The sequence below is a fragment of the Arabidopsis lyrata genome, assembly GCF_000004255.2.
Source record: "Arabidopsis lyrata subsp. lyrata unplaced genomic scaffold ARALYscaffold_7, whole genome shotgun sequence".
NCBI classification, from domain to species: domain Eukaryota; kingdom Viridiplantae; phylum Streptophyta; class Magnoliopsida; order Brassicales; family Brassicaceae; genus Arabidopsis; species Arabidopsis lyrata.
The window spans coordinates 6,844,081-6,857,628 of NW_003302549.1; the positions used below are offsets into that span (position 1 = coordinate 6,844,081).

At 37.1% G+C, this 13,548-nt stretch overlaps 2 protein-coding genes and 1 long non-coding RNA gene across 3 annotated transcripts; 1 reads left to right on the top strand and 2 right to left on the bottom strand.

Annotated features, from left to right (window-relative positions):
• Positions 1-911: 911 nt before the first annotated feature.
• Positions 912-3,762, bottom strand: LOC9305706 (RNA-binding KH domain-containing protein PEPPER). Its single transcript, XM_021017779.1, has 6 exons — positions 3,188-3,762; positions 2,639-2,891; positions 2,335-2,483; positions 1,995-2,252; positions 1,656-1,847; positions 912-1,511 (listed from the first exon to the last, which is right to left on the bottom strand). Exons 1-6 carry the CDS (start codon positions 3,545-3,547, stop codon positions 1,236-1,238), a joined length of 1,488 nt encoding a protein of 495 aa, XP_020873438.1. The 5' UTR covers positions 3,548-3,762; the 3' UTR covers positions 912-1,235.
• A 1,972-nt stretch (positions 3,763-5,734) lies between these two features.
• Positions 5,735-6,911, bottom strand: LOC9305707. The gene is made up of 2 exons (XR_002330464.1): positions 6,775-6,911; positions 5,735-6,174 (listed from the first exon to the last, which is right to left on the bottom strand). It is a non-coding gene; the product is annotated as an uncharacterized LOC9305707 (long non-coding RNA).
• A 2,931-nt stretch (positions 6,912-9,842) lies between these two features.
• On the top strand, positions 9,843-12,124 carry LOC110226354. Its single transcript, XM_021017719.1, has 2 exons — positions 9,843-11,715; positions 11,788-12,124. Exons 1-2 carry the CDS (start codon positions 9,934-9,936, stop codon positions 11,875-11,877), a joined length of 1,872 nt encoding a protein of 623 aa, XP_020873378.1. The 5' UTR covers positions 9,843-9,933; the 3' UTR covers positions 11,878-12,124.
• Positions 12,125-13,548: the final 1,424 nt, after the last annotated feature.

Sequence of the window (13,548 nt, forward strand, 5' to 3'; positions counted from 1 at the left end):
TCGAAAGGGTACCACTTCTGTTTCGATGGGTGGAATTTTTTCTCCAAAGATACCAACTTTTTTTTTCTTCAAAAAAACCAACTTTAAATTAATACTAAGAACTTTAAATCAATACTAAGAAATTTAAATTAACATACCAATGAGATAACAACTTTTCCTTTTCAAACATACCAACTTTAAATGAATACTAAGAACAGATACATTGTTTCTCATAGTCATAGTTCACCAATGAGATGGATTTTGTTTAAGTGCTGACTCATTTAAATATGCAATTTTTTTATACATATACCTTCTTTAGTCGTCCTATTTTATTATCTTTGCTCTCTAAAAGAAACAAGAAGAAGCTGTAAAAAATGAAAAAATAGCAAGGATTTCTTTTATAACAAGAAACCATAAACAAGATAGCAAAAGAAAAAGCTATGAAGATTTGAAGAAATAAAAACATGGCTTACGGTTAACCTATTAATATTTTATTCTTAATTCACCTATACCAATTAGGCAAATACAATCAATGAAATATAAATTGATAATAAATATAATTAGTAGAGACATGTTATAAAAATGTGTAAAAATCATGAAATATTCAAGTTTAAAACACCGAGAGAATTTTATATCATAGAAAATTATAAATATAGAATATGACAAATTTATCTTCTCCATTTTGGTTACACTTACTAGTTATAAATTACAACTGTGTACCTATCGACATTGAAATCAAAACTCTCATGGGGTGGTTCTTCTGAGAATGCTTTCAGATGAGCATCATCATATGAAGACATATAGATTCTTCCCACCAGACAAAGCTATGTCGACCCCGTAGGTTATGTTTGCAAATAGATTCTTCCGACCAAACAACGGTTCTCCACTTAGCAATAAAATTAAGAGAAAGCTCCAACATTAACAGGTGATTGTTCGTTAAATTAAATAAAATTCTTAAAACTGAAAACCATTCTGATTTCTGACAAATATCTCTCAAACAAATCCATACAAAAAAAGAAAAGAAAATAAAAAAAAAACAGTTCTTATTTGACTAGAAACGTAGTGTAACAGATATCGAGATATGAAAAGAAAGAAAAACAAAAAAAAAAAGGCACCTAGATTTACATTACACATTCAACTACATTGGCTCTCTATTACTTGGTTCTTTTTCCCTCTCTATTATAATAAAATAAGCCTTTCTCTAAACAGAAATTAATCTGCAGATAAACTGAACCTCGTAAACCACAGCAAACAATTCAAAGATTATAACTGCTATAGCCACCAACATCAGAAGCTGGTCTATATTCCGAACCATAAGTTTGCCCATTCAGGGACGGCGTGTAGGTCGAAGGACCCCCCAGCTGAGAGTATGCTGTTGGTCTGTACTGCACCGTCTCTGTGCCCATGTAGCTGTTCGAGAGCGGCTCTTGACGGTTACTTAGCTGAGGAGGATATGCAGGTACATAGCCAGTGTCGATTCTGGCATATCCCCCTGAAACCGAAACTGGTTCCTTGTGATTGCTGATGAACTCCTACACGCACGTAAATGAAAGAATACGGTTTTATGATGAAACAGGCGGTAGCATGTAAAGGAAGCGTAATCTTCGTATTTATACCATGTCATTTCACATAGAGTATATATATATATATATAGATGGAATGGATTGTGTTCTTACTTGAATTAATTGCTCAGCAGTTTGTACTTGAGAAGATGTGCCTTTGATTTCCACTGTGATTTGATCAGGATGTGGACTCTCTTTAATGGTTATTGTAGCTCCGCTTCTTCGACGGATGTAGGCTATATTAGCTCCTTCTACACCAATGATATCCTCTGCATAGGAGAATGGTATTTGCATCGTTTGAGATACCTAGTAAGAGAACCCATCATAAAAACGTCATTACTAGTTCAGATGTGATAAGATCAAAACCACCGGTAGAAGACTAATCATAACAAGTAAGAACGGTGATACTGCTAAACATTTTCAGGAGATGATGTTATATTTAAGGGAATCTACCTGTGTCACAAAAGCAGAAGAAACCCGAGCAAGACCTGGAGAGTGTCTGGCTGACAGTACAGGATCCTGACTGTAGATAGAAACTCCCGTAGGCTGAACACGTGATTCCACCCGAGCATCGCGATCCAGAAACAAAGGATCCCTCCGTGCTAAGAGGGAGAAATCAGGCTCGATTACATTTGACGAAATAGTATGCAGAGATGACTTGCTTTCAGCTAACGGTTCTTCCTGACGAGTTTGAGAGACTCTAGCTAGATACTATAGAACAACAAAATAACAATAATTCAGAAAGGAAAAAAAGAGAGAGAAGGGAATAATCGATTGAAACAACCAAGCTTACTTGCTTCTCGAAGAGTGGGACCACAGTGTGGTCGACTAGAAATTTCCTTAAGTGTCCAACAATGGCTTCTAATGCTTTGAGGATCTTTAGAGCTTCCCCCTGCAAATCCACTATCCTCTCATCCTGTGCAGCATAAAACGGTGTTTCCTCTGGCAGCAAAAAAGTAGAGAAGTAAGAAACTGGCAACAGAGGCACCGTTTTTAAAGGATGACAGACATGAATTGAAAAAAGAGATAACCAAACTTTAACAATAACAAACAAAGAGATCCACTAGCTAAAAAATGAAATCTGCAAAGGATAGTACCTTCTGATAAAATACGAACGGATGCACCAGAGTTCTCTACTATTGACTTAATCAAAGATCCCTGTTTTCCAATCAAATTTATGGCCTGCGTAGATGCAACTAATAAACGCACTGAACAGAAGGCACTTCCAGCGTTTTGAACATCATCATCATCATTATCTGGCAATCCTGAAACTCGTCTAAACACCCTTAAAACTGCGTCCATTGCCGGTGACATGTAGGCCTCTGGTTCTTCTTTACCAGATATTAACACCTAAAACATAACATTAAGTTGAAGATCAAGTAAATTAACTTTAAAACTATAATCGAAACCATAAAGTAATCAAATTGCAACTTTTGTGTTCCTCCAAAAGCTAGAATTTTACAACTTTCCCGGGAAAATTCATCACAAGAACTGAATGTTAAGACAAAATTCAACCAGAATCAATGATCACATCCAAAGAATCTTACTACTTTATGATCAAGAAACCCTAGAAATAGAAACAGAAAATCCCCAAATTCGAATAGCTTTGCATAAAGTAAATCACGTAGAAAGAGATAGATACTGACGATGCGATCGGGAGTGTTGACAGGACCATCAAGGACTTTGATACGAGCACGAGTCTCTTCACACATCTTCTTTATAAAGTCTCCTTTGCGTCCAATTATAGCTCCGACTTTACTCACCGGAACAATCATACGAAACACGCAATCCCCAGGCCAACCTGGCCACCTCTCCGCCGCGAAATCGTTCGTATCAGGGGCGGTAGTTTCAGCAGCAGCTAAGCTATCGGGCTGATTCAATTCAGGGAAGGCGCCAGAGTTTTCTTCAGGCAATGCGGTGACACTGATTCCCGCCGGCATAAGGTTTTCAATCTCGGGGAGGTTTAAAGTATCATTGTTCTCAACGGAATCTGCGACGGCGGCCATTAGAACCGGCAACACAAAAGATATCGAGAGAGAGAGAGAGATTTAACCTCTGGTAGTCTGGTTATAGGAATCGGCGCTGTCATATCGTACGATGTCGTTTCGTGTCAATGGTTTTGGGCCTTTGGGCTTTTCGCTAACAGTTTTACTTTGACCATTTAAGCCCATTAGCTATAATCTTTTTTTTTTGTCGACACGTAGTCCATGAGCTATTTTTTTTTTTTTTCCCAACGTCCATGAGCTATATATAGTTATATACCAAAGAATGAATAATCGAACTCTACTTTGAATATATGTTTGAAGCATAGGATCTTAAGAAAAATTGTTCCATCATATATTTTAGTGTTATGTTATAAGTATCTATATATAGTGTTTTTCTTAAATATATGTTTGAAGCTTACTACATAGTAACATACTAGTGAAGTTTTATTTTATACTTTTTCCCCTAAACTCAATCATGTGGATTCAACTTTTCTAAACCATTCACTGTTTTACATCCACCATTTTTATATTAGAAAATATTTATAATTACTATCCACAGTCATAGCCGCAATCAATCAACAATAATATATATGTAAATAACATTATACCGTAAATTTGGAAGATTTTAGTTAATATCCGTTGTCATCATATGCAATATGCAATGGGGATGAAAGAGACGTAACGTAAGAATTATCTGCTGGCCCGGAAGATACTTTATCTCTCTGCGAGTCCCTTTTGTATTTTAGTTTTTTAGACTTTCTTCATATATATTAAAGAACATTTTGTTTCTATCTAAATTTTTTATCTTTGATCAAACATTTTTTTTGGATCAGAAACTAAAATGAGATTTTAAACCGAAAAAACAAAGTGAAAGACGATGATGTTGAATGAGTCCGTCCCCATGCTGAATTAAAATTGGGAATTTTGGGCAAAACATATATACGTATACACGTACGCTATGGTCCCCTCCTCAATACACATAGATATGTAAGAGAAGAGAGTTCACTTGTAGTTTGTAACTATTTGGGTCAATCTTGTACAGTGACCTAATCGATTCTCAAGGGTCACATGCTTAACATCGTCATACTTATACATTTATCACATTGAATTTGTCTAGTTGCATGAATTTTTTTTAGTTACTTTCTAACAATTTCATACATATTTATTAGCACTAATTATCTCTAACTAATTACATCATTACTAACGTCCACAATCTGTCTATTCAACACCTATGAAAGGTAACATCTACCGTGATGTCAAAAAGAAAAGGTAACATCGATCTACCGTTAATGAGCATTAAAAACCTCTTTAAATATTTTGTTTATCCAAAGGTAAATAACAGTAACATTAATCAGACATATACGTCATGGAACACAAACAATCTTCTATTCCCTTCTTCCATCTCCATCGACCAATTAGATTGATGCTCCTAAAAAAAGTTTAACGACGATGTGCTTTACCACTCCAAAAATACATTTTTTTTAGATTCAAATCTTTTTAAATTTCTGCTTTTCTTTTATAGTACAGAACTCAGATATGAATTCGAAAAATAGATTAAACATTATGCTTTAAAGGAGAAAAGCTGAGGAAAATAAAGAGAAGAAGACAGGTCACATGTTATCATAACAAAAGAAAGAGTAGTAACATAAGAGGATTCCAAAAAATAACTGGGATGGACTTTGGAGACGGTGGCAGTGTTGGCATCAGAGAGGTTTATCCTCACTTTTCGCTATATAAATAAATCTCATATTTCCTTCTTACTTAGGCTATATATATATATATTTTTCTCGTATATACACATATATATATATATATATATCAATATATATTCAATGACTGCTGAGAATATAATCTAAAATACATTACTCAAGTACTAAAATTCTCATTTTCTACGTCTTGTCTCGTTAAATACATAGGAAAATGATTGATGGGAATATAATCTAATATATGACAAAGACAAAACTACATATATTCATCTGGTTGTGGAAAAGAAAAGAGTACATGGATTGGATTTATCGTTGTGAATATATGTTAGAGCAACATTATTGGTTGGTTCTTAACTTTGGCTCTTAACATTATTTAAAATTAAAATGTTGCTTTTTGAAAGCTAAGAAAAGTTAGAGAGTACCTTAACAAAAATGTCCTCCAATGGTTAAAGAACCAATGGGTTCTTAAGAAAAAAAATTCAAATTTTGGCAAAACAATATCTTCCATTACAAGCATTTATACAACCAAACTCATACAAGCATTCATACAATGACCTATTGCTAAGCATCCATACACACATTCAATATCATGGGTTTGGAAATTAAGTGTTAAAAGTTACCAAAGTAAGTGAGAAATTCATACATTGTAGTCTATGATAGTGAGTTTGTTTAACCGATAATCCTCACCGCGGCTGCACTCAGTCTCACAAGCCAGTTCCTTGGACAGAGAAAGACAACATCAATAATAAAACAAGAATGCAGAAAAATCAAGCAGTGCCATGTCAAAAATGCAGAGAAATCAAGCAGTGCCATTAACATCTTGTCCATTGTATGCTTTCGCCATTTTCCGTGTCCTAGATGTTAAACGTATTGATAGTCTGGGCCGAGAGTGCGATGACCGTGTGGATGGTGCTACCAGATACATGATCCTGGATAAGATAACTGAAAAGCAAAACATTTCATTTAAAACTTCACCAAACAAAACAACAAAAAAAAAACAACCCTTCATCCAAAAAGCAGTGTGCACATAATACACGGTTCATAGTCCATCACCAAGCAAATCAGTCTAAACCACAAGAATTTACCAACAAAAGATCAAGATGCTTTCCCATTATATTGGACTTTCGACTTTTCTAACATTTAGATTCATAAGACATGAGAAAGTCCTATTCAGTCAACTAGTCGAGATAATTTCCCATAACATCAAAGTTTATATAGTTCCCAGCTCGGCACGTCTAACAATTCATCAAATAACCATTATACTAAAGTTTATCAGCATTACTTTGTAACCATGACATTGCACAATTTGAAGGCATGGTTACAAAATTCTAACTGCAATCTACAAACTAGATTCCAAAATGCATGATCATGGCTTATTCTGAATAACGATTTCAAGTCTGATTTACAAAATTCTTTTTATACAAAGAAAACGAATTACCCTTTTTCCCCAATTCGACGAACCCTAATTTCTCAAATCCGAGGAACCCTAATTTTAAAAACAGAAAATCACATCAATTCACACAATCAGAGAGACATTCCTACCTTTACAAACCGATTGTCACCGATTTCGAATCGAAACTCGAAGATCTGTTGAATTTATCCCCGATTTCGTAAGCCACGATTCGCCAATTTGGTGAGCTATTGACGCCCTCGACAACCAGCGTCGGTGGGGATGATAATCTGTAGCAAGAACGATCGCCGGAGGTAAATAACGTCGGCTGTTCCTCCGATTTGCTTGAAATCGACTTCAGTTTCCATTTCATCTTTGAAATCGCGAAAAAAAAGAGAGAGAAGAGAGAAAGAGATAAAGAAGAGAGAGAGAAGGGAGAAATAAATTAAATTTGCTCTGAAACACAGACACGTGTATGGTTCTTAACTATTTTTTGTGTCTTACCTAAGAAACGATCTTAGCATTAAAGCTTGTTTGAGATTTAATTATAATCATTTAATAGCTAAGATTTCCTTAAGAAAACATTAAGCAACTGCCGTTAATCATGGTCTTATGGATACATGAGAAAACACTGTTCAATTGCAGACTTTGCAGTAACGTACTAAACTCATTTGTGATACAAATACATAAAACAATCGAAATAATCTTAAGAAACTGTAAGAAAATCTAACGCTATGACGAAAACGTATGATTGCCATCTGCCACATATCACTTCCGAATGATACTAAACGGGTCCAATCGCCCAATACCCACGCGACTCTCTTTCTCCCTCTCCCCACATATTCATTTTAAATTAATTTAATATTGACACTTTTTTGGGTCAACTTTATTGAAAAGATACGTAATTTGGAAAATTAGATTGAGTATCACATTTGGCCCAAAATCTAGGTTCAGTATCACTTTCGAATCGCAGTCAGCATCTATACCACAATTAAGGTGTGTAATGATGATTTTGCTCTTCCTTTTGTTTACTCAAATTTCGAGGACAAAATTCTTAGATTGAAGACACAAAAAAAGTTTACATACAGTTGTCTTCGAAGTTTGAGTTTTTCCATAATTTCATCTTATTTTTGCAGGTTTGCTAGTTTTTGTCCATCAATTTTAATTCATTGTTATTGGATTTTAGTATGTAAACTCTAATTGCGGTTTTTTTTTATTTTGTTTAGTATTTATATTTTGTTTGATTATTGTCTTCGAATAGATTTTTTGTCCCCCAAATACTTGTCCTAAATGTTACACTTTATCTGCCACATCAACCGAGGGCAAAACCGTCTTTTTCATACCACAATATCACATGAATGTGGTACAAGTGCTAAATCATTCTCAATTGTGGTAGAGATGCTAAGTAATTTGAAAAATGTGGTAGATTTGGCAAAAAATCCCGTAGTTAAAACTATAGTCAATAATTTTATATTGGATATTATTCTATCTATAATAAGTCTTGTTTTAGTGGTTGACGGTTTTAGTCCATGGTACTCGTTGGGTTTCTAGGGATGTATGACAATAAACTTAATTCGAATTGTTATATCCAAATAAGAAACAACACATTGTGCTTTTGTTATAAAAATTGGAATAAGTTGGGAATTAGTACATTTATGAAACATAATAGGAGAATTAGTACAGGTGCTATTCAATAATCAAGACATAGTCGGGTCCCACTGCTACACAAATAAGCGTTCTCTCTGATAGAAAAAGAGTGGGGCCTTGAGGTTGTTGTGGAAATTACGTCTGAGGGCTTCCTTCTTTTTACAGGGAAATGAGGAAGCCTCTAGACGAGATGGCATGTTTGGTTTGTTGGACATATGTGCCAACTTTGAATAACAAGTTTGTGTTAGTTTTAAATGGGCCTTAAAATTCTGACCCATTTTGTCTCCAAAATTAAACCGTACCCGAAGTCAATTATCAAACTAGTCGTCTTCATCAGTGGCGGCGTGGGAGCAGTCAGAAACCCCTGCATTAATGAGAAGTTTATGTCAACGAAATTAGTTGCTAGGTTGGTGTGAGAAATCATATAATACTCAGATTCTCTTTAGATTTTTTTCGAAAGTAGACAAATTTTTTGGAGGGAAAATTATTTTACCTTTTTTGATGGAAAATTTATTATAAGATAAAAAGAAGAAGATGATTGTCAGTTTCGGTAGGTTTTCTAAGTTCCTGAGGACGTACAGATCAGAGATCAAAGAATGGAAGGTGGAATTCAGAACTGAAACAAATTTCGAAATTTTCTTTTAATGTTTCCTACTGTACTGGCCTAGAAACTGATTCTAATTGAATTTCCTTTGCAGTTGATGATATTGTTGTTGTACAGGCTGGAAGATGGATCTTGTTTAGCACAGGTGATTGGGAGTTCAAGATGGATTCTTATCGGCAGGGGAGGGCGTTGAGTTTGATGGGGTTAAAAACTTTCAGGGATTTGGAGCTTAAAGTGAGGCAACTGTACAGAATGGAGAGCAGCTCAATATCAGTAGAGCTTAGCTACATGTTTGAGGACAATTTAGCACTGTTAGCTGGTGTTCAGCCGGGCCCAACAATGATTCGGTGTGATAGGCAGTTTCGAAGCTTTAAATCTTTAAGCATTGATGATAAATCTGTGAACCTGTTTGTGTGTTTTAGAGAAGGCGATGGAGTCTTAGTCGGGCCTACCTATGAAGCTCGAAGGATCGGGAGTTGTTTTGCAATGGGTAGGCAAGCTGGAGAATCATCTTCAGGTATTGTAGAGGCTGGAGGTAGTTCAAGAGCGACAGAGGGAGTAGGATTTTTTGCTGGACTCTTATCTTCAGTTCAAGACAATAACAGTGTCTATCCTCCAGTTCAAGGCAATAACTCCCAGTTAGCAATCGCCCAGAGTACAGATGTTACTGACTGCTCCGGTGGGTGGGACATAAGCGATGAAATACTGTTAGAAGCCGTAGAAGCTGTGGAGAAAGCGTCTAAAACAGATTTGGTTGTTTACACAGGTCTAACCACATCTGTAGCAGTGGAAGATGGAATGGAGAGCAGTGGGGATGAAGAGTGTTCAGAAAACTCCGATGATTCTTATTCTTACAGTGGAGGGAGTCAATCAGAAGATGATGATATAGATTACGAGAACAACACGGTAGGTAGGGTTGAAGCTGGTAGAGAAATTGTGGCAGATGAAGACAGTGGATGATGATTTTGTTGAGCAGCCCCCGAAAAAGAAAGTCAGACAGAAAGAGAAAGGGATAGGAATTGAAGAAAGGACTGACAATCTTGCATGTGTAGGAGGTGTTATGACAGAGTTTCTTCACACTTTTCAGAAGGGGATAAGAATTGATGAAGTTTATGGTTATGAGGACATTGAGCCAATGTTTGGAGACGATGATATGGATAGAAAATCAGCTCATGTTGACTTGAGCAAAGAGGATGACAATATGTATGTTGGAAGGACGTTTGAGTCCAGGGAAGATTTCAGGACTGCATTGTCAATATATGCTATAAACCGTGTATTCCGCTTCAAATTCACTAGGTATGAGAAAAAGTACTTGGTAGCTGAATGCTATGATAAAAAATGCTGTGACTGGCGAGTTGTAGCACACCAAGTTGGACAGAGTGAAGAATACGAGGTGACGAAGGCCAAGTTGGAACATATGTGTAATGTTGAGACTAGGAGTAGGTTTTCAAAACATGCAACTTCCAAGGTTGTAGCCGCACTCCTAAGGGCTAAGTATGCGAAGGCGTTTTGTGGTCCAAGAGCAAGAGACTTACCCGATTCTCTGCTGAGGGAGCACAATGTTAGGATGTCCTATTGGAAAGGTTGGAAAGCTAAAGAGCTGGCTGTTGAAACAGCTCAGGGCACAGATGAGAGTTCTTTCACCTTGTTGCCGGTATATCTCCATGTCTTACAACTTGCAAACCCTGGGACAGTTTATCATTTGGAAACAGAGTTGGATGAAACTGGGGATGAGCGATTCAAGTATGTGTTTCTAGTTTTAGGTGCATGTCTTAAAGGGTTGAAATATATACGGCGAGTCGTTGTAGTAGATGGCACCCACCTGTTTGGGAAATATCTTGGCTGTCTTCTTACAGTTAGTTGCCAGGATGCGAACTTTCAGATTTATCCAGTGGCCTTTGCTATAGTGGACAGCGAGACAGATGAATCATGGACTTGGTTCATGAGTAAGCTTTCAGAAATAATTAAAGATGGACCAGACTTGACCTTTGTCTCAGATCGGAATTCATCAATAATCAAATCTGTCGGACTTGTCTACCCTGAAGCACATCATGGAGCTTGCTTAGTGCACATAAGAAGGAATGTTAAAGGAAAGTATGGAAGGAAGAGTGGGCTTCCAGCCCTAGTATGGAAAGCAGGTAACAAGTTTCGTCTCAAAGAGTTTAATGTTGTTTGTGAAAGAATCAAGAGAAGGAATAAGGGGTGTTGGGAATATTTGGAAGCAATTGGGGTTTCGAATTGGAGTAGGGTTCATTTTTCAGGGGAGAGGTATAATTTGATGTCTAGTAACATTGCTGAGTCATTGAACAATGCTTTACTACCAGCTAGGGGTAGTCCTGTTGTAGCATTGCTTGAATTTATAAGGAAAATGCTCGGGAGGTGGTTTGAATCGCGTCGGAAGAAAATCGCTAGAACTGTCGGAGACATTCCAATTGCTGTTGAAAGGGAGCTGCTGAAACGTTTCAAAGGTGGTTTGGGGATGACAGTTTTGGCTGTTGGTAGGTGGGATTTTGAAGTAGTCGCAAAGGATGGGGAACAGTTCCTCGTCTCCTTGGAACAACAGACTTGCTCTTGCTTGGAGTTTCAAAAAATTAGAATTCCATGTGTTCATGCGATGGCTGCAGCTCATGATAGGGCTTTGGAATTCAGAACGTTGGTTGGAGAGATGCATAGGCTGGAAATGTGGTCACCAACGGTCCAAGAATCGATCCTCCCAGTACGCGATCCATCTGAGGTGGAAGTTCCTGAGGAAATAAGAGTTCTATGTTTAATGCCTCCGAAAACAAAAAGACCCCCGGGGAGACCGCCAAAGCTGCGGATACATTCAGTTGGGGAATATGAGGTTAGTAAATTTGAATTTATTCCACAGGTTCGTTGATAACTCAAGTGTAACAATTCATCTTAACCAATGTAGGGGAATAATAAGTCAAAACAGCCTAACAAGTGTGGAAGATGTGGAGGTGTAGGTCACAATCGGGTTACGTGTACCAACCCACTTGGTTGACGCTATGGAATGTAGAAAGATGTGTAATGCCTTTTTGGGAGTTTGTCTTATCAATAGAGGAGGATTTTGGCAGGGGTCGTTTTTTGGTATGTTAAAATGTATTGTTTTCGGAATGGGTAGACATTCATATGAAATATGTTGGGAACAAATTTCAGATAAATGTCTCCTTTTAGGTATGTAAATATTATTAAAACTTGTTCTGAACTGGGAAGAATTAGTGATGTCTTTGTATGGCCAAGTTTTATTATTTGAACTTAATATTTTGGCTAAGAAGTTGATCTTTTTAAATCACAAGCTATTGCTGTACGGATCGTTAAGCCCGTTGTACAGATGTAATAGTTCAGCTCCGTCTGTACAACAAACATACACACGTCTCTGTACAGTTCAACAATCAAGCTGTATTCAGTGTACGTTTACTGGAAAGATATTTCTGTACGTTTGCTGTACAGCCGTAGTTGTTGGAGTGCTGTACATATAATTTGTTGTACAGTCGTTACTAGAATTGGAACTGTACAGATTTTCAGATTTCAAACGTAATACGTCTACTGTGCATATATTGTTGTATGTTTTCTGTACAGACGTACCTGCAGGAATGCTGTACAGATATTGGTTTACGTTTGGTGAACGGTTTTAAATACGTTTGCTGGTCAGATTTCCCTCAAGCAGATGTTAAAGGACTCTAAAGCCACATGGTTTTTAGTTGTGACTAGCTAGTCATCATGTTTCTTACTATATATAATTAATTCGCCACTAATTCATATTTTGTCAATTATTTTCGTGAATGATATATTACAATTTACATTGACAGATCCGTACAGTTATGGGAGGTAAGTAATTTACTTAACTTGTTGAATTATAAAAAATTCAACAAGTTATAAATATGTTTGACAGGAGGATTTAATTCATCTCAACCGTAATTTCCTTAACTACTACACCTAACGCATTATATATACAACAAAGCTGCAATCAAAATAAAAATCCCAAAAGAAGAAAACTACTCTTAATTTTTTTTCTCACAAAAAGGAGAAAAATGGGAACCCAAATGCCAGATATCCCTGATGAGTTGTTTGCAAAAATCGTTAAGCTTGTGGCTGATGATCGCTGGTGGTTGCTTGGCCCTATATTGATGGCCGGTCGAAGGGGAAGAGATGTGGTGTACAGAGACGATGTTTTGAGGGATGCATGCATTTACTCCCTATGTTCTAACCCAAGCGACCTCTACACATTCCATAGTCAGATAACATGCCGTCTAGAGCAAGGCCGGCACCGCCCTTTTTTTGAGAGATGTCTCAAGGCTGGTAACAAGACCGCAATCTACTATGAAGGTCTAAGGGTGGTGTGTGAAGGTTGTGACATCAAGGCGGGTATTGAACTTCTAGCTCAGTTGGTCCCGGAGAATGGGTTGGCAACTCTAGCATGTGGTGTGTTCTCCATTTGTGATGGAAACGAGGGTATGGCTGTACACTATCTTGAGCTATTTGGGGAATTTCATGCTGCTTTGGGGACGGAGGCTGTCAGACGGTGGGGAGAGGAGTTGCTTAGTGATTTGCGTCCATATCGAAGAAGGAGCAACAATTCATACTGGAGGACGTATCTCTATCCTATTTGCAGGGCCATCCCATCGGCGAATTGTGCCATGGACTGTCGCCTTGCATGTGGAGGTTATGAAAA

Bases quoted from the DNA above. Each gene is read 5' to 3' on its own strand.
- LOC9305706 (XM_021017779.1), bottom strand. From the start codon at position 3,547: ATGGCCGCCGTCGCAGATTCCGTTGAGAACAATGATACTTTAAACCTC. The intron at 2,484-2,638 runs GTACTATCCTTT...TTTTGCTGCCAG, and splicing joins CGTTCGTATTTTATCAGAAG to AGGAAACACCGTTTTATGCT. The intron at 2,253-2,334 runs GTAAGCTTGGTT...GTTGTTCTATAG, and splicing joins TCCCACTCTTCGAGAAGCAA to TATCTAGCTAGAGTCTCTCA.
- LOC110226354 (XM_021017719.1), top strand. From the start codon at position 9,934: ATGACAGAGTTTCTTCACACTTTTCAGAAGGGGATAAGAATTGATGAA. The intron at 11,716-11,787 runs GTTAGTAAATTT...TAACCAATGTAG, and splicing joins ATTCAGTTGGGGAATATGAG to GGGAATAATAAGTCAAAACA.